Source organism: Amia ocellicauda, chromosome 6, assembly GCF_036373705.1.
Source record: "Amia ocellicauda isolate fAmiCal2 chromosome 6, fAmiCal2.hap1, whole genome shotgun sequence".
NCBI classification, from domain to species: domain Eukaryota; kingdom Metazoa; phylum Chordata; class Actinopteri; order Amiiformes; family Amiidae; genus Amia; species Amia ocellicauda.
In genome coordinates this window covers 28,579,175-28,599,596 of record NC_089855.1, presented here as the reverse complement: position 1 = coordinate 28,599,596, position 20,422 = coordinate 28,579,175, and the positions used below count along the sequence as shown (strand labels likewise).

The following is a 20,422-nucleotide window of genomic DNA, read 5'->3' as shown; positions in this document are numbered from 1 at the left end:
CACCTAATCAAGACTATTCAGCTGCCTTTTGTTTCCAACCCTTTCCACCTGCCTTTTTCCTGTTTTAATTATTCAGAGAATGTGTCTGAACCACAGCCAGAAATGAAATATGACTGACACATTCCATTTGAAATAATATGGACTTGAACCAATTAAATTACGGAACAATCCAAGTAAAAAGGCCCCTAATTATTTTAAAAGCGAGCCGAGAGAGACAGTGGTATTATTGAATTGTCGACGCATTGAGAACACGGCACAATGCTAAACTGCAGGGGGTGCTAAGCTCAAGCTAATACGGTGCGCAGAAGAATTAGAAGCGACTCGGCTGAGCAGAAACCTTTTTAGCAATCAATTTTAATGGTACATGCAGATGTCTTTCACTGCAGCACTTAAAGCAGATATTCTCAAATTGCGTTCCTATATAAAAAAATCTTCAATTAATCTTCGCTTAAAAAAGGTTTATGTACATTTCTGATTTAAAAAAGCTTGAAGGCATCAGAAAAACTCAGACCCCTCTCCCTTCCAGTAGTAACCCAGATGTAAATTAAGGGATTTTAACTCTATAGAGACATACATTTAATCTTCTTTGAATAATCTAGAAATATACATATTATAGCAGGTGATGCTCGCATGTGACCTTGTTACCTTCTTAACCTAATCCATCACATAATCTGTTTTTATGTATCCTGATATGTACATTAAATACTGAATCAAACGTTTAATATAGACAAAAGTTTTCTTGCATAATAGTAGTTGTAGTAGTAGAAGAGGTAGACCTATCGTCTCCAATGCCTAAAATATAAATACAAATGCCGTTTTTCCAATTTAAGATAGGTAGTGTAAATTATATATTATTTTAATAATGTGTGTGTATATATATATATATATATATATATATATATATATATACACAAACTTTGGTCTGTGGCCTTATTGTAACACAAATATTTGAAATGTGATGCAATATATAGATTAAATAAAGTGTATACATATTTTTAATGGGATACCTAATGTTTTAATTGATCTGTTCATCATTGTAAAGGAGCGAATTCCAATTGGAGATGTTGGCCCCATTCCCTTTGTTGAATAAGGATTAAAGATCAAATTAAAAGCATATATATGGGCATATGACAGAACTGTTTGTTGTAGTTGCTGTACAAGAAAATGGAAAAGTGGATAACTGAATTAAATTTTAAATGAAGTATCTCCTGATAACCTGATGCATGCAGAATGGTTTTTGTCTTGTCTGCTGTGAGAATCTTGAAAATTATAACATTTGCAGAACATGAGGATCCATCAGTAAACTCTAGGGTTGTGTTAAACAGTAAGACAAAATGTCGAGTATACTTACTAACCTTTGTAAAGTTCCATCTCTGAATGAAGTGCCTGGCAATGTCTCGGGCTGCCTTGCCTTGTACCACCACTCCAATATCATGCCAGGGCATCCTTGGGGTTTTATACCGATCAATGAAGTCTTTACAAAAACAAGAAACAATTAATGTTACCAATCCATTGAGTTAAGACTATTTAAAAAGTCAGCAAACCTGATTAATATCCCCCCAGCCGCACACCAAAAATAGGTGAAGGTGAAACAATGACCTGGTGAATGGAAAACAAACTTTCTTTCCACACAGCTAATGGAGTCTAAGAAAATAGATCAAAACCCAACGGGGCACAGATATGTCTTCTCAGTGTTAAATGTCAAATTGAAATCCATCAGTGAAGGGGATAGTCAGGGGAATATGCCAATCTACTATTTCACTGTGGGTTATGAGAATAATGTGATCTGGCTGTAGTTTGACTGAAAGGTTGGTTAACTAGTCGCTCTCACCCATGAGAACCAAACTATCAAAACTGAAGTCGTGCTTGAGACCTCTTTTCTGACATCTGTAGGGATAGCAGTATCGACCTTTTTTAAACTGAGTTGGAGTTGCTACAGAGACCCCTGCAGGATAACAAATGATTTACAATTTTTAAAAATGAAGTCACAAAACACAGTGTTGAGTATACTGGGTCTAGTCAAACAAAGATGGCATTTGTGATTAATTGAGGTGATGAATACTGTCCTTTGAGTGTGTTGATGAATGACAGATGTGTTTGTCTCTATGACAAAAGTAACTGACAATACTGTACCATCAAAAGGTTTGTTCAGTTTCACCCAGTCCTTGAGGATGAAGTTACAGTAGTCCTTCCCATGCCAGAACCGGGCTTCTCCACAGAGTTCATTGCTACTAATGTGACTTCTGAGGGAGCTTGTTTCTAGAAATATTTCAGAAAGGTAGACTTAAAGGTGGTGAAAGGAGTGACTCATATACATGTTGAAAAGAACATTCCCTACTTTTAACCATCAATTATTGTAGTTGTTGGAGTCCAGGATGCACTATTAGCAATTATAAAGGATGATGTGCGAAAGTTGAAAACACTCGCCTCATGAATGTCATTATGAACCTATATATGGTACTGGAGTTGAATATGAGTAATTCTTATATCACAGCATGCTCTAAATTAAGATGAAACACAGCGTGGGGAAGAAGGCTGCTGTCCTTTAATTTCTAATCAGCCTTTTGTTTTTCCTCTCCATTAGGTCTGTTGGATTTATTACTGTAGAAAGACTTCCACTGCAGCAATGACATTTTCTGAACAAAAAGCTTACATTTTAAATTCTGGGAAGGATTGTCTGTTTAGTTTTGTTTCTTCTTCATATAATTAATTGTTGTATTCATGCGTGACACTTATCGTACACAGTTTAGCTAGCATCAGTTTTTAATGTCACATGCCTAAACATGTGTATCTATACAACTGCATGTGTAATTGGATACAACATAATATTGCAGATTTATTCTATTGTATTCTTGCCTGGCTGACGTTCAGAAATAATATGTTAGATGTAAAGTGACTGGGAGCTCAAAGTGAATGGTCAATGGGAATGTTTTAATTTCCTATTTATATTTTAAGATTGGTTGTGAAGGCAGTATCTTGAGGCTTCCAATTTACGTATTCTCAGTGGGTACAAGGATTACTTCTAGACTATATAATAAAGCTTGTTTACCCACCTTACATGATTATATTAGCTCTAAATGGATATAATGCTCTGTTTGCAGCTTCATCTTGCTCCTTCGGAGATGCAATTATTGTCGAATTCAATACTGAGACCGCACAGATTACATTTGTAGGTATTTATCATGCTAATGGTATGCCACTGTAAAAACAGACAAACCGCATTTATTACATTAAGTAATTTCATACGTCCCCGGGGTACAGTTTTAAGCTTCCAATCTGTTTAATTCTGAAGCGTATACTCGGATGCTCATGCTGGAAAATGCACAGGGAAGGTGGAAGGAGCCTTGTTGCCACCTACCGTGAGGCAAAGTTAAGGAATACTGTGTCCGAAATGACCCCGAATCGCTGGAGCGCAGGGACAGGCTCTGGTTAGTGACCTCTCTGGGACTGGCCATCCTGGAGCTCAGGCTGCTTCTGGTGCTGCAGTGTTCTGGGCACAAAAACATGGGACAGTGACGTGACGTTCTGGGTCCCTACCACCTTCTGAACTTGTATTCTCTAGCTTACCTTGATTCACCCCCTCATTCTATGAAAAATGACCTTGGAAATAGTTTTAATAACCTTTATGATTTGTTAAAACTGTTTTAGACCAAATGGACTTGGAAGATCTTAAATTGAGGAGGGAAAAAGTTAGCTTATCATCATCACCAGTCTATCACTTTGCATGCTGGCTAAACATTGTAGTGGTATTAATACTCACGGTGACCTTGTACTGGAGAAAGTGGTTGATAAAAATGGATGGATAGAATTGATACGTTTACATGATGTTGTATCGAACCAAACTTACGCTTGAAAAACAGCTCAAGCCCAGGTAAAACTAATCTGAATCAGAAAACAAAACCCTTGTGGAGACTCTTGATATGTAAACCCACAATGTCCCTCTCACTTGCATCAGGAGCTCCTTCTGAGGTGTAGCTGCAGTTCTCGGTCGTGTCCTCCAACTGCGTGGTCTGCAGCCTGCACGTTGGTACGGTCTGTCTGCTGGAGTTCACCTCCTGCCGTAGGTGGTCTGCATAGCCCTGGTCAATCGTTTTCCGTAGCCTGTCACCGTTCTCTGCATCGTTCAGATTGTCCCTGATCTCAGGACTGATCTCTGTGTCTGTGATTTCTTCCACTTCCTCTTCCTCCTCCTCCACTATGACTGCCGATTGCTGGGGAAGAGACCAAAATTCCAGTATGCAATGTGCGTCTTGCTAATGTGTTTTGTCTGGGATTAAACATTTCAGTATTCCATTCCAACACTCTAGAACAGGGACAGAAATAAATAAACTGAAGAAACCTCTGGAAACTTTTTTGAGAGTACAAAGGAACAAAGTCTGGACCTGTAAATTAGTTATCATATTATATCTTTAATAGTTTCTCTTCATTCATGTGTTGACCCGCTGCCTATGGTTCCAGATACAAACATTTACAAGGAAATAGCCCATAAAATACACGACTACTTTGCTTATCTCTAATTTTGAATGTTCGTGCTCTTTTCATTAAGTTAATTTGCTAGGAATCTTTAAAATTTGTAATGGTTGTAGATGCTTTGACTGCAACGCCATACGAAAAGGCTTATTTTGGGTGCCATTCTGCCATGGAGGGTTTCATTGTGTCATAGCCAGTTTTATCCAGTTCTAGTTGAACTAGTAAGTACAGCATTCTCTGTCTGTGTAATTACTGAGGCATATTTAAGGTTTTTTGCATATCGTGGAGTGACAGACTACAAGAGATAGACAACCTGTTTTGGGCCCATATGGTGCCATGGGAGTCCAGCTTTGATCAGGCCCCCAGCGACGGCATCACAAACATGTTCACTGTCACTGACACAAAATCAAATGTACAGTCTTAATATAGCAAATTATAAAATATACTATATTATACATGAGGGTGGGGGGAGAGATATGCAATTTGGCATGTGTTCACATAGTGTTAAATAACTGTATGGTGGTATGATGTGTAAGGGGTAATGGTTCATACAGGATCATAGCTTCTGCTTGACAAATGGCAAATGTCACAGCAGTGTCCTCCTGGTAGGCATAATTTTATTAAGTGCAAATATCACTGTGCTCCTTAGGAGACGTTTTAAAGGTTATCCCAACAGCTGTAACCGTTTCATGTATATTAGCAAAGATTTTACAGTTGAGGAGCCCCAAGTAGGACAGATACAGTCACTCAAGCATGGAAAAAGAAGCCCTAAGTGAATGCAATAAGCTCCTTCATTGAAAGACTAAAATCATGTTTATTTAAAAGCCTCGGACATCTTTAATAACATGATGGCAGGTATGTCGTGCATCGGTCTCGCAGTAGCGGTGTATAGTATGTAGGGTAAATCACTCCCATTTAGTGGCCTCTGCTAATTTGTTGACTCATTCATCCATGGAGGACCTTTATGTTTAATGCAGTTCTCATGGGGCAAAGAAACCTCCAGTGAGGCTGAGCCATGCTTCTCAGCATGAGTGGGTAAGGATTATCTTGAAGCCCTTCAAGGGAGCCCCAGATATTCTGTAATTGGTATTTATTTTTCCTCTTTAAAAACAGTGACCCTGCTAAATATACACCAACCAAAGCAAGGCTCCATAAAATGAGAAAATGTACTACAGCAGTTTCAGTCTCATTTTTTTTTAAATCACTACCCAGCAGCTAAAAATTAAGGAATAAGGAAAATCCCTAGTGTAGATGCTAGGGCAATAACTTCACTTCAAATGCCCCCCAAACCCAGAAAAGAAAAGCATGTTCATTTTAGAAACAATTAATCTATGAATTTCAGACAGGAAACAGGACTGTCACAATAAAAATGCTGCGTAGTCTAGTGGTATAGTTCTGAATTTCTTGGAGGGGGCCGACATCAGCAACTAGTCAACTGAGCCCAAGTTCTTGAAATGGGAGCTGTAAAAACCTTTGTGACTTCATTACAGTAGTGCTTAAACATTCTCAACATTACCATATGTTTGAATTTGATTTCAGTCTCTTCCCTGATGTTCCTGACCACAAGTGTAAATTTTTTATGAGTCTAGGCCATGCAAACTTTTAGTATTTCATCCCACACTACTGTGTGTCCTGAACTTTTTCCTAAACAAAGCAGCTGTCACCTGCCTGATGCATTTTGACGTGGAACACTTAGACATCAAACGCATCCAGCTGTTATCGATTTGGCAGAGAAAAAGATGAGGATGGCCTCAATGCTGACAAACACTGGTGTGGCACTCCTGGCAATAGCTCTCAATATATGTTTATTCCTGTGCAGTATCTACAAAGGACAAACCAACAACAACAAACAAAACGAAGTGTTTCTAATAACTAACCCAAAAGGGTAAATAAAGGACTACATTTGTATTTGCATTACATTTGTTTCACCCAGCACATTATTCTATACCTAAGACTGCAAATGAGTTTTTCCACATAAAACACACATACTGTTTGATGGCTTTCCTGGTTCCTTTCTGTACGCTCTTTCACATTTTGTGCGAATCCCAATTTTGTTTTGTAAGAAGCTGCCTATAGTGTAAACATCACTTTGTGAGTTTATTATGCTTGCAGACTCTGTAGCAACGGTGGTTCAGTTCTGATCGATACTAATACATGTCAATTGAGAGTTAAAACCTGTGACTGCAACTGAGAAGGGTCAAGAAATTCAGACAGTGCTTATTGACTTTCAGATTAAATTACAATGTTTGTTTTTGCTCTCTTGATGCTAAATCAAACTAAACCAATTCTGTCTGTCTGTGTTACAGGATCTGACCTATATAGCACAACTATTGTACAGTACTTTTTTTAGTTTCCACTTAATTTAAATATACTCTATAGGGGAAGCTAGGTTCCCTGTGATCCGTACAAATGAGCCTGACCTTATTCATTGGAGGTGTGCAGGATGTAGGGTAACTATTCTTTCCCCAGGTAACCTTGGGAAGAAGAAACCTTGAAACAAAGCTCACCTGGGTTAGTTTCGGAGAAAGCACAGGACTTGGCTGAGGAGTCCTTCTTACACTTCCCACGTCAGTTAGTCGATGGTGGTGGTCATCCCATCTGCCATAGGCCAGGTCAATGCCACCGAGAAATGCCACAGACTGGTCAATCACCACTGTCTTTTCATGGTGCGCCCAGAGCAGCACAGTGGAGGGGACGTGATCGGGATGCCGTATGACCTGGGGACAAGCAGGGAGAAATAGCCTGCTAATGTTTACAGGTATCTAGTTAATAAGACACTGGATCCCTCATCAACCGACACAGTCAAGCTATTAGTCATGGTAAAGTATGGAAGGGTATAATAAACTGTGGCATAGGAAAGTAAACTGCCAAATCACTGTGCACATTATTAGTGATTGCCCTTTCATACAGGAAATATTAGTAGATACTCAATAATTAAAATATTCATGAAGTTTATTCAGTGTAAGTTTAAGAATAAATTGAATTAATAAATTACTGCCAACTATCTTTTTTGTTTTTGCATGTGAACTATAAATGTGCTTATGACAGTGTAGTTACTCATTAATAACAATACATAGTTGCTGGTAAAGAAATAATGTGGTTCTAAGTAGTATAACTAACATTTGTGTGGTTTATAACATGTTGTAAACCACTTTAGTATTGGATATCAAGAAAATATGTATAAATTGCACGTTTAGGCACAGAGCCAGAAAAAACAGTGTTCTGCTGCCCACAACACGCGATGTGAGACACAGCTGCATCTGGAAGACTCTTCCTTAGCCCATACGACCTCCCGCTCCTGGCACATTCGACGTTCAGAACAACTAAAATCTAGGACACCTACAACGAAGAGCTTCTAGACACCAGTCCTCGGGTTATATATCCCAGCCTCCTTAGAGAAGTATTCCTTTGTGTGTTTTAACCGCCACTGAATATTATAATAATATTTTTTAAAAAGTAGTTATGATAAGAAAATCTGACTGGTGTCAATCAGTAATCACCCCGGGGTCACACAGAGACAATTCCAGATTAATACAAAGCATGTAGCCGACTTCATGAGGAGATGCCTCATGTGTCCCATTAGGAGAAGGCAAGCTTGATCCTGGACATGGAACAGCCTCGGGACCCTCCTACAGCTGACTGGGGGGGAAAGACCCATACCAGCTCAGACAAGAGATGTGGGGGGGCTGAAAATGGAGATGGTTTCCCTTTGACGGTTCTTCAGCAGGCTTCCACATCCCCCCACACGCAATCCAGTACCCTACCGTTCTGCATGTCCAGAGGCTTGGCATGAGAGTAGAAACTTGTGTGCTATCTGTAATGCTTTTTGATATACCCGTGGATCATTGAGTGATAAGAAGTATTTTGTGAAGCCCCGCAAAAAACGTTCTATCAGCATCCTGTGGTGGAGAAGAATACATTGATTTGCAGTGACATCATTTCCTGCCACCTGCACATCCATCGGCAGACCATTATACCCTTATTCTTGCCTTGCAGTGTCTGAAGAATAGACTGTCACTTCTAAGCTGTCTATTAAATTCCCTCTGTTGAAATTGAATTGTAATTATTTTTAATTGATTTATTTTATGTAGGAAAGTGTCTAAAAGAAACTTGAAATAAGATCAAACTTTTTTACTGCCTTATAAAGACATGTTTAAGGAATGACCTTAAATTTTCTGTCTTAAAATGGTGTGACACTGGGACATAGACCATCAGTGATGCTGGCATGAGGCTGACTTGATTGAGCGATTCAGTGTATACTACCATAATTATACTCTCAGCTTCTAAATTTAACTTTGGGTATATATTTTAGTGTAGTGTTGTGTTCCGGTGGCCTTATTTAGCCTATTGCTCCATTTGGAAGAAACTATCCCAGTCCCAAATTGTATTGATATTCTTTTAATTTAAAAATTAAATTGTGTTTTGTGTTTTTTGGTTTGGACCTTTATGAAGATGCCCTCAATAAAATATGTCAAGTGTAGGCTGATGAGAGCAGTCTTACCCTGATGTTTGGGTGCAGTCCCATGAGGGTTTTCTTGGTGTATTCACTGTTAAGGCCGAGAATTACTTCAACTTCCTTGTACAAGAGGATACATATTCGTACTCCTTGTTCCTGAGGAGCAGAACAAAGAAACAAACAAAAAATGACCATGTAATACCACTAAATTAGTGTGACTGGATTTCGATTCATGTGATTGACATTAACAGTTGTTATTTTCATTCAAATGAAACCCAAAACTTTGTTGGGTTAGAGCAAATAATCCAGTAATAGCTAGAACCCTAACCTGATATAAAAATGTGGAAAGCCAATTTTTCCATTTATCTTGTCTTAGTCCAGCCAGTAGAAATACAATCCTAATACTAATGAGTCTAATGAGTTTCTAGTAAAATTACACAACACTTATTCTCTAATAATTTCAGGTGATCTTTCTTGCAGTGACAATATTCTGTGTGCATTTTGAAATATAACTAAATCAGAAAAGAGGACACTATAATGAATGCTTACAGCTTTCCGTTTGAGGACACAATCCAGTCTCCAGGTATTCCCATCCATAACTGGCCTTTTCAGAAAGATTTCTGGGCTCAACCTAAGACAGTTAAAACTTGATCAGGAGAGTCAATGCATCAGTCCATTTTTATATTAGCCATAGCTGTCAAATTTTATAACACTGGTGGACACAGATAAAAAACCCTAGCATTTCATTATTTTTATTATTAATAATAATAATAGTAATAATTTCCAATACATACAATATACTACTTTAACAAGGCATTACATAACAGTGAGTTGTAGTAAAGACCTGCCCGTACAGCATGTTGTAAATTCCCTGCTCCACTGCTGTTCTGAGAAAACTTGCTAGATTCAATATTTCATGCAATTTAAAAATGCAGTTCGGGTGCAATGATTGATGCTGGTTTTAATCAGCCAGCTGTTACATTTGTCATCTTACCACCAGCCGGTGATGAATATCTCCTCCTTGGCAGCTTCTAAAGCATCAGCAATAGTGTCAAAGTAGCCAGCTGCATTGACAAACCTACAGGGGAAGCAAAAGACTAGTCATAGGGAGAGTGAATATAAAAAAAGACACAGAAGAATTACTGGTACTTACAGTAGAGCAGTGTATTTTTAAGTTGGCCAAAATCAGTACCAAATCAATATACGTTTAAATAAAATATATAGACAAGTGATTGGCTTAACCTGAACTGCTCTACTGAACTTTAAAATTATTCTCATTCTTCTTCATTTTGCTTGAATGAGTGCATATTATCCATCCCATCATTTGCCAACTGTTGGGGAAGTGTCTTGGTGGATGATCAAGGCATGCTTTCATGGTATGAGGCTCGGTCAAATCTCATTGCCTTACCATTTGGTCAATGTGTTTTCCTGGACAGGAGCAAACGACCCGTGGCGGTTTTCTTTCATGAAGTCCTGTCCGTACTGCTGTGCGAACTCGTGAATGGACTGCCCCCACCACCGTGCCTGTCTGTATGTGGAGCATTTGATGGTAAGTGTCCTGAAAGAAAGATATTGTATCAATAGTGAAACACTGTAGTATCAGGTATCTATCTTTATGAATTACATGTTTAAGGAAACCATCTTTAGTCATCATGAAAGAAGCTGTCAGCATTTTTTTTTCTTGCGGCCCTTTTCTCCCATATTTTGGAAACATCTCTATCTATTTCATACCCACTGGTATACACTCATCTCTGACTCCCTATCATTATGATATTTTCTAGTTCTTATCCCATTTTTCAAATCAATAAATATATATACCAAAAGAGAGGGAATAATTTAAATCAGAACCTATTGATTGCAGTGGTGATGTGTATGTAATATTAAATATCTAGATCTATTCGCTCAGAAATGTTTTTTCTATTCTGTATTCTATTTTTTTGCTGTTTTCTACATTCTGAATTGTAGAGTAAAAATATTGATACATACTCAAGCACTACATTGTGAATAGTGTCACCACAGAGAGGCATCAGTCTGGGGTGTTAATCAGGCCTGCTCTAGCCTGCATTGCCTGCTTGTGATTGATTAGAGAAGTTGTGAAACCTCAGAACCACAGCCAAGCCTCTCCAGAGTGCTGCTAATATGTGTACTTATTTTAGAAAATAATGCTGTCGTCAATTGACAATTAAAAAAACAACACTGTTGTAATCATATAATACAGTTCTGTTAAAGACTTGAAAGAAGAAAAACAATCCTGACAATTCACACCTGCTGAAACACAGCCTGGCGAAAATGGAAATTCAGTGTCTAAACTTAGCATGCGATGTGTCGTTAAAAACCTACACACTATACCCCTGGAGACATGCCTGACACGTCTGAAGCCCAATCCAAGTTGTTCCTGTGTGGGCAAACTGCGAAACCTGCCCACTCCATTAGTTAATTAATTAGATGGGCATTTTGCCCTTGGTGGATAAGCAGGCCCTTAGTTGGCTTTCTAATGTAATTATCATTTGTCTGGAATATTGTTTCAGATCATCCTTGTCACACTAAGTAAGAAGTGGTGCACTGGTTGAGTCATGCTATACGCTAGGCACAGAGGGATGGGGAAGAGAAAGAATGAGTATTATAATAGGCTAGATTAATGTTAGAAGAATGACATACCTTGAAAGGTTCTCAATTGTTACTCCATGTTTAATTCCTGTTTCTTTGGTCCCTGTTTTGATGCTGAATCCCTTATCATACAGAATGACAGACCCAACTTGGCCATCCTCAGGCCTCATATACAGAACAAAGGAGTCTTTTACCACCAACCATCTGCAATATACAAGCACAAACTACTTGAGCATTGAAGTGTAAAATGTGTCTTCCTCTGCTGTACATAAATTCAATCAATTCTAGAACTCCAGATAGATCTGAAGTTCTAATTGTATGGATTCCAGTAACTAATTGTATGAATAATGATTTTAAAGTTCTATTCTATGATTCAATCTGAAAAGTATGCTCTTCAGAATGCACTTTATTGTGCACATACAGTTAGGTCCATAAATATTTGGACAGTGACACAATTGTCATCCTTTTGGCTCTGTACACCACCACAATGGATTTGAAAGGAAACAACCAATATGTGCTGTAAGTGTAGACTTTCGTCTTTAATTTGAGGGTAGTTACATCCAAATTGAGTGAACGGTGTAGGAATTACACCCATTTTTATATGTGGTCCCCACAATTTTAGGGGCTCAAAAGTATTTGGACAAACTAACATAATCATTAATTAAATTGTGAGTTTCAATTCATGTTTGCAAATCCTTTGCAGTCAATGACCACCTGAAGTCTGGAACCCATAGACATCATCAGATGCTGGGTTTCTTCCCTGGTGATGCTCTGCCAGGCCTGTACTGCAGCTGTCTTTAGTTCCTGCTTGTTCTTTGGGTATTTTGCCTTCAGTTTTGCCTTCAGCAAGTGAAATGCTGCTCAATTGGATGCAGGTCAGGTGATTGACTTGGCCATTGCAGAACACTCCACTTCTTCACCTTAAAAAAGTCTTGGGTTGTTTTGCTTCAGGTCATTGTCCATCTGCACTGTAAAGCACCATCTAATGAGTTTTGAAGCATTTGGCTGAATCTGAGCAGATAATATAGCCCTAAACACATCAGAATTCATCCTACTGCTTTGGTCAGCAGTCACATCATCAATAAATACAGGGGAACCAGTTCCCTTGGCAGCCATACATGCCCATGCCATACCATGCTTCACAGATGAGGTGGTATGCTTCGGATCATGAGCAGTTCCTTCCCTTCTCCATACTCTTCTCTTCTCATCATTCTGGTACAAGTTGATCTTTGATCATCTGTCCATAGGATGTTGTTCCAGAACTGTACAGGTATTTACAGTCTTCTCTTGATTATTGTCTTTGACACAGACACGCCTACCTCCTGGAGGGTGTTCTTGATCTGGCCAACTGTTGTGAATCAAATAGTTGATTTGCCCACACCTAATATTTTTGCTACCTCTCTGATTGGTTCGTTTTGATGTCTAAGGCAAAACGCCCCAAGAACAAGCAGGAACTAAAGACAGCTGCAGTGCAGGCCTGGCAGAGCATCACCAGGGAAGAAACCCAGCATCTGCTGATGTCTATGGGTTCCAGACTTCAGGCAGTCATTGACTGCAAAGGATTTGCAACCAAGTATTGAAACTCACAATTTAATTCATGATTTTGTTAGTTTGTCCAAATACTTTCGAGCCCCTAAAATTGTGGGGACCACATATAAAAATGGGTGTAATTCCTAGCCGTTCACCCAATTTGGATGTAACTTCACTCAAATTAAAGATGAAAGTCTACACTTTAAGAACATATTGGTTGTTTCCTTTCAAATCTATTGTGGTGGCGTACAGAATGATGACAATTGTGTTACTGTCCAAATATTTATGGACCTAACTGTATAATACATATATTGTGATACAAATCACTAATTCAATTGTATTTTTATATTATTTTAGATTTAAATTGATATAAATGTCATTAATTCTACCAGTACAAGCTGCAGAGTGAACATGTGTTTCATTATGAAAATTGGCCTTTTAGCATTGAAAAATATAGATTTTTCATATTAATTACAAGTTAGTGGAGAATCAAGCTTTCTTATTATTAATCTGTATACAAATTCATCTGTATGCTGGTTTAGGAATATGTATGTAATTACAGCAATGCAGGCTGAGAAGATGAAAGTTCCCTACAGTGAAATGGTTTACCTCTTTGACCACCTGTAGCAAACACTGTTGGAGCCACACCAGTAACAGACAGGGAAGGTATTCCCCCCTGACTTCTTCAAGATAAGCCCCTCACTTTCTCAAAACACAAATATGGAAACCAGATTAGAAAACTCCTGCACAGATGTATTCAGCAAAAGTGTAGCATCTCTAGAGTCCTGTAAAACTTAATTTTAAGTCTGAAATTTCAAATTTGAGGTCTCCTTTGAAACGGGTTTAATAATTGAAGAGTAATACAAGAGACAGGTAGATGTCTACTCAATCCATCTTCCTCATTGGCTATTCCTGTAAATCCCAGCCAGTCTCTGCAATCCAAGTTGCAAATCATAATTTCCTTTTTAATGAGGAACAGCAACACTAAACACCTACATTAGACCAAACTCCACACTGATCCTTCCTCACCACATTATAGAATGCATTCATTAGAGTCAACACAACATAACTCAATTTGGTTCAACATAATTTTTCTGAACATATAAAATTGTACACTTTCCCTTAGGCCACCAACAAGCAACTGTGTAAATAGAGTAATAGGAAACAAGTACAATTTAACATTTTCACTCACATTCCCTTCGGACCAAGATCCTGAATAAAGGATATTTGACTCACTTCCAAGAATTCGAGCTGAAATACAATTTTAAGACCAAATTAATTCAATTTTAAATACATTTCCTTGCTTGTCCCTTACACATCTCACAACCACATTGGGCAAGTACAGTAGCTAAAGCACATAATCATCATGTTTATGACCTAAAAGATGCTGGGTTTGAGCTTTTTGTACATCACATTTGTACAGTTTACTGTTCATTTTTATTTTTGGCATTGTGTGTCGTTGGGATTGAATCCCCCAAAGCAAATGTATGTGTATCATATATGAATATACTTCATGAAAAAAATAGCATGGTATATGTATGCAAGTACGTTAGATGTATACATTAGTATAGTACACATTTACATATACCGAAGTATGCCTACTTCCTTTTCAGAAGGGATATCCAGGCCTACAAAAGGGACTCTAACACAAAGGAATAGTGGCCACCAAGCAAAGACGGTTCCATACTGTTGAATGTGTCAAGGTGTAGAGAGGGGTTTTAATTAGTACAGAAAATTAAGTGTAATTTTTGGGCTGTCAGAGCTTCATCCTGTGTGAAATGTTCTACTGAGTGAAAAGCCGCCTCTGTTAGCAACATACTAAAGAAATCGGCCCTCTTAATTACTGCTATCACAGCAGGCTTGATATTCTGTACAACACATTATTTTGCAAACTCACAACGTTATGATGGCTGCTGAGTCTGTCTGTGTATCCATACTTGCCAGCCTTTACTCTGTTTTTCTAGCTGAGAGGAAACGAATCCCAGCACATTTGCACTAGTAAACATACTTATTCATAATGTATGGTGGTTATTTATTTATTGACCATGGCTATCAACTATGCTATTCTCTCCTGTGAGAGACTTTGGCAATGCTGACGTATAAAATCTGCAATGCAACAAAGCAATTCAACATTTCACAATAATATTGATTAATCACTTATGTACAGTTTTCCATCAACATCTATTCTGTTGTATGCAAAAAATATTAACAAAGATCCCCAACTCGTTCAAGTGTTTGGGGTTGTTTGAATCTTCAAATGTCCACCACACCTAAATAAACCTACCGTTGCAGGATGATTACGATATATCGTTCTTTTCAATAAATTCTTCAGATAATCTTCTAATTGCATCTGTTGAAAATAACATTGTTAACAATCAACTGTATGGTACAGTGCAATTATTATAATGATATTCACCTTCCATGCAAATATAGTAATAGCTTTAGCCACAGTGTGAAATATCAGGTTTTTAGAGTGTTAGGTTTTTTGTTGGCAATATGTCTGAACTAAGAAACTGACTGTTAAAAAGAAACCTATATAAAAGGTTGGTAGCTTACTTCCTTTATTGCATATGAAGTTACAATCTGAGAACTGTGGGATTAATTATCTTTACAAGCAGGTTTTGAGTTTCCTTTGTAATTGTTGTAGCTGATAAGGACATTATTGTACATGTAAGTATCCAATAATACATGATCAAAAAGGATTGTAACTGTTGTTGATAAATAGACGCATCCTTCTTTGGAATTTAGGGGTTGATTTCATCATTATTTTTTTATTAGAAGAACATTAACAGCGATAGCCAATCAGATATTTATATTGTTTTACCTTCAAATTATTCTTAATCAGCATGATTTACTCATTCAATCAATCAACATTTCCAGCCGGCCACATTTTTATTCAATGGAGCCTGTGTCTGAGAAAATAATATCACTGTATTACCCAGGGCATTGTTAACTGAAGTCTTGGTGTCAAATAATTAATTTAGATTTAAATTATTACAATTAGATTCCAAGTCATGCCAATTTCAAAATTGGTAACAAATTGAAATGCCCAGTAGACATGTTAATTATACAAGACTTGTGTTTATTTCTTGGTTACAAGACTCAGGCTGTTCCCAAAGAAGTAGTGAATGTGCTATAGTGAAAATACAGCAGATAAATCATGAAACCACAATGTACCTTTCTACTGGTCAGCTGTTCCTCTTTCACCATGGCATCTGGTCTCCGTGGCAGAGTGGGGATATGTCCTCCTTGAAATCGTTTTAGGCCTTTGAAGGATCTTCTCCGAACCGTGTGACTTGTAAAGAAAATTGCGGGGTGACATTTGGCAGCCATCATCACTTGCACTTATACAGAACTTTCCTCACAATCGGGGATGTCGAGGCATCCAGAGTAGAGGAGAAGACCGACTGGCATAGCTGGTTCAACTCCTTGTCAACCACACAACTTCATAAGCTGACTGAGTCTTAACCTCATCATTGATTTGAAAATATGACATAATAAAGAATGAGTTTGCAACATTTAATTAAAATATGGGGTATCCTGTTTTCCTTGGAAAACTGTCAACTTTTTGTAGTCTAAAGGTGATACTAACTGGATTTTCATCACTCACTTTTGACAGACATTTAGACTGTTACCACGCAGTTAAAAATCTAATGAAATGGTTAGGAAATTCCCTGCAATTCTATTGGATAGCAGAAGTGTCTAAAAGCAGAGCCAATCAAATAAAAACAACTGTCAAAGGCACACTTAATATAAGAGAATAATAAGAACAATAATGATAATAATATACTGAGAGTTGATAGTAGAAAATGGTAGAGGCCTTTTCTGGAACACTTACGTTCTGGTTGGCAGTGGGATTTTTAGCAGGGCCTTGAATTTCAGGAGCTCCTGATGCAGGGCCTGGAAATGCTTGAAACGACGTTTGATTGTCCATGTGAACTCCCCATGGCTGAGCTCGATAGTGTAGAGGTTGGGATTCAGGACCTAGGAAATGATGAAAAGCATCTTAAGCTCTTCTATATTGTTTGAACATTAAACCACCTCACGTATTCTAGTCGGGAATGAAAAAGAGCAAAAGTCAAACGTGGAATGCATTCAGGAGAGGGTGAAGGATCACAACAAGAATAAAAGACTGCAGTGAAGTTTAGTGAATGCAGAGAGTGAGGATTTTTTTATTTAATCATTTATTTAACTAGATCTTATAGCTCTTCATAAAATGGAACTCTTGACTTAGACTTTAGCTATTCTACAGTGATGGTCTAAGGTTAACTAAACAACCATAGGAAGAATATCTTATTCTTTAGTTTGTTTTCTTCACAGGGATATTTCTGTGTGAACAATTTACATTACTTTCTTAAACTTATTATTTTAGAGTTCCTCATGTACAAAAATAGATTATCCTTGGATATAGATCACTTGTATTGTTTAGGGGAACCATCGGACAGTAAATAGTATAGTTACTGCAGTGTGTTCAGTTTTATTTCTGGTTAAAACATCAATAAAAAAAAATCTCAGACCCACCCTTGTAGTTGAAGTAAACCTTTCTACGTCTGTCACTCGGACAAAGATGGGCACTTGCTCAAGGAAAATTCGACATTCCAGAGCTTTGAAAGGCAGAAGGCTGTATATTGCATGGAATGGAATTTTTCTGGACTCTAAAAATACAGGAAATAAAACATCCTTAATGCACACTTCAAACAACAAAAATAATAACTGATCACATTTTAAGGACATATTTTCAGATTAATATAGTCTTGATCAATGTGTGTGTTTGAGAGAAATCTAGTTTATGTAGGTCAGATTTGTTACCCTGAGAACTGACTATTAAGAGATGATGACCACTGAACAATACAGAAATCCTTTAAACCAAACCATTCAGATCTCGTTATTTGTCAGTAAAAAAAAAAAAAAATACCACTCTGAATGTGCCTAAAATGAATAGAAGGAGGTGTTGCATATTTCTTAGGAGAAGGATCTGCCATGGCGTGGGCTGGAATCCATTTAAATCTGAGCAGCACCCTCACTGTTTTTATGTACTGAGAAGTTTTCTACTGGCCTTGTTGGATCAGGCTTCATTGAGGCTGATGACAATACCTTCTCATATACAGCAAGAATCTAACTGTTCTCCAACAGTGTTATTGTTGCCCTATCTGGTGGCACTTACACAAGAATGGGCCCAGCTCTCACAACAATGTGAAAACCTGAGTTGAGAGGAAAACAATACCACAACTCCCTTTTTGGAGGGTGCCGTATTGAACTGTACTGTAAGTATCAACCCTTTGTTACATTCCAAAGGATAAATGTTATATTGGCACAATCACCTGTGTACTAAATGAAACAGTATGCAACTTTCCTAATAGTTAGAAATGGGGAGACGTAGATTTATACATTCATGGGTATTTTTTTTTTTCTGAAGACAAATGAGAAAGGGGAAATATGATTGAGGGGGGAAAAATGGTGTCGAGCGTAGAGAAATAGGAGCTATCCCAAAACTTCCTGTTTGTCATTACGGATGTTATTGGGGGGGGAAGCAAGCTATTTAATAGATGGGGAAATTTCCTGAATGGCTATATGACCTTTGAGATGCAGCAATAACTGGTCTGCAGGATTGCATTTGAAGGACAGCAGGATAGCAATTCAAGCCACCAGCTGGAGAACGGTACTATTCATGTCCTTGAATGTCTTATGAGCATTGATCGGCTCTCCTACACAGAATAAAAAGCCATGGAAAAATGATTTGAATGCTTATTTTACTTCCCCATGCAGGATGTCCCTTTCCTAAGGTCAATGCATGTTGAGCGGTCACAGTTTTACTCCTGAAATGTGAAAAGTGCCAGTGTTTTGGCACTCCATTGAGTCATTACTCCCTCCTCTATTAACGTTTTTGTAGCCAATATGGGGGGAAATGCAGAATCGCATCGCAAAAGAAAAAACAGAAGAGCGCTCTGCTTCTGTCCCTGTTGAAAGTCACATCCCGAGCAATCCATCAGTGTGTATTGTTGTAGCCGTTATATCAATATAGTGACATTTTGGTACTACTTTCTAATAAGGTCCAATAGTAAATGCTACACTATGCGCCTGATGAATAGAAGACAGATTAAAGTTGACGCTATTATGAAGTGATATCTCCCCGTCAGCTGTAATGAGTGAGATGCCTGTTCTTGTTTGGCGAGAGGCGAAGACAAAGCCGGCCATCTTCCTGCAAATAATAATAATACCAAAAAAAAAGAGAGATCCTAACCTGAAGGTTTTCCATCACACTGATCAGTATGCCAGCTTAAATCTAGCTCATCCGTGTCATCCTGCAGGTCATAGTGATCTAAACTCCCAGAAAATTGGCTCATAACCGACTCCAGTCTCTCCAGATTAGTCGCTCTTGGCTTGCCTTTCCAGGACATGATTAGTTCACATTACACTGGCGCAAGCATCTGTGAATGACACACAAAATCGAGCATTTATCAGTGGACGAATGGTATTCCCAATGCAATCGCACAAATAGCTGCTGTATTTTTATTTGTTTTTCTTTTGCCACTTGGCAAAGGAGTACAATTAATGAGAAGAAAAAAAATACATGATATAATACAGAGTTGTTTCAATTTACATTATAAAGCTTATTATGACAATTCAAAATAACCTGACAGTCAAATTTAAGATTTGCAAATACAGACATGTATGTTATTCAGGTTAAAGAATTCTATCTTTAATGTAAACAAAACATTTATTATTTGATAGCTGTAGGTTTGAACATGTGTACTGTACGTTTATTAAAGGGAAATCTGTATAAACTTCTAGTTGTCTTAAGGTTTTCAGATTCAATGTTATCTTTATTTCCAGTACTGCTGCAGTACATAATGCTTTTGAATTGTATTGTAAACCTCCATTAATAATCTAACAATGATTGTATAATGTCTTGGTATCTAATGCAACATTCTTATCCACACTTTTTCAGATACACGTCAGAATGGTACGCTTCAGGATGTATAACATAATATAACACATAATATCAGTGGCGGACTGGTTTTGGCCCAAATTCAAAGTGACAGATTAGTCATTGGAATGTGTGGATAGATAATGTCTTGCGAAGACACACAAGAAGATGGACAGTGGGTTGGTCTTAATAGAAATTACATGAACTGACAATGGAGGGGAGGGTTCAAGGTGCAATGGCATGAAAATGGAGAGCATTTCTAAAAATTGAATTGTCAAATAAAAAAATACATATACTGTATAGTATGGAGAACAAGCATCATCCAGATGTACATAACTGGCACACAATTCTTATTTTTCTATTGTATTCAGTAGTTTTATGAATTAATTGGTGACAAGCTCCTGAAGTCTTCCTTTTCATACAATGTTTTC

At 37.8% G+C, this 20,422-nt stretch overlaps 1 protein-coding gene across 2 annotated transcripts in view; it reads right to left on the bottom strand.

Moving 5' to 3' along the window:
- LOC136751292 (phospholipase D1) overlaps positions 1-20,422 on the bottom strand; it is a 36,059-nt gene that overhangs the window by 9,001 nt on the left and 6,636 nt on the right. For both annotated transcript variants that reach the window (XM_066706777.1, XM_066706778.1), the window contains exons 2-18: positions 19,305-19,491; positions 17,585-17,718; positions 16,902-17,047; positions 16,241-16,358; positions 15,348-15,413; positions 14,256-14,314; positions 13,673-13,765; positions 11,585-11,737; positions 10,335-10,484; positions 9,921-10,004; positions 9,476-9,557; positions 8,972-9,082; positions 6,978-7,187; positions 3,947-4,211; positions 3,359-3,490; positions 2,134-2,259; positions 1,356-1,474 (exon numbers count right to left, since the gene is read on the bottom strand). In XM_066706777.1, the coding sequence (XP_066562874.1) occupies positions 1,356-1,474; positions 2,134-2,259; positions 3,359-3,490; positions 3,947-4,211; positions 6,978-7,187; positions 8,972-9,082; positions 9,476-9,557; positions 9,921-10,004; positions 10,335-10,484; positions 11,585-11,737; positions 13,673-13,765; positions 14,256-14,314; positions 15,348-15,413; positions 16,241-16,358; positions 16,902-17,047; positions 17,585-17,718; positions 19,305-19,461 (2,205 nt within the window). In that variant the 5' untranslated portion in view covers positions 19,462-19,491. The remainder of the gene's footprint in view (positions 1-1,355; positions 1,475-2,133; positions 2,260-3,358; positions 3,491-3,946; positions 4,212-6,977; positions 7,188-8,971; positions 9,083-9,475; positions 9,558-9,920; positions 10,005-10,334; positions 10,485-11,584; positions 11,738-13,672; positions 13,766-14,255; positions 14,315-15,347; positions 15,414-16,240; positions 16,359-16,901; positions 17,048-17,584; positions 17,719-19,304; positions 19,492-20,422) is intronic.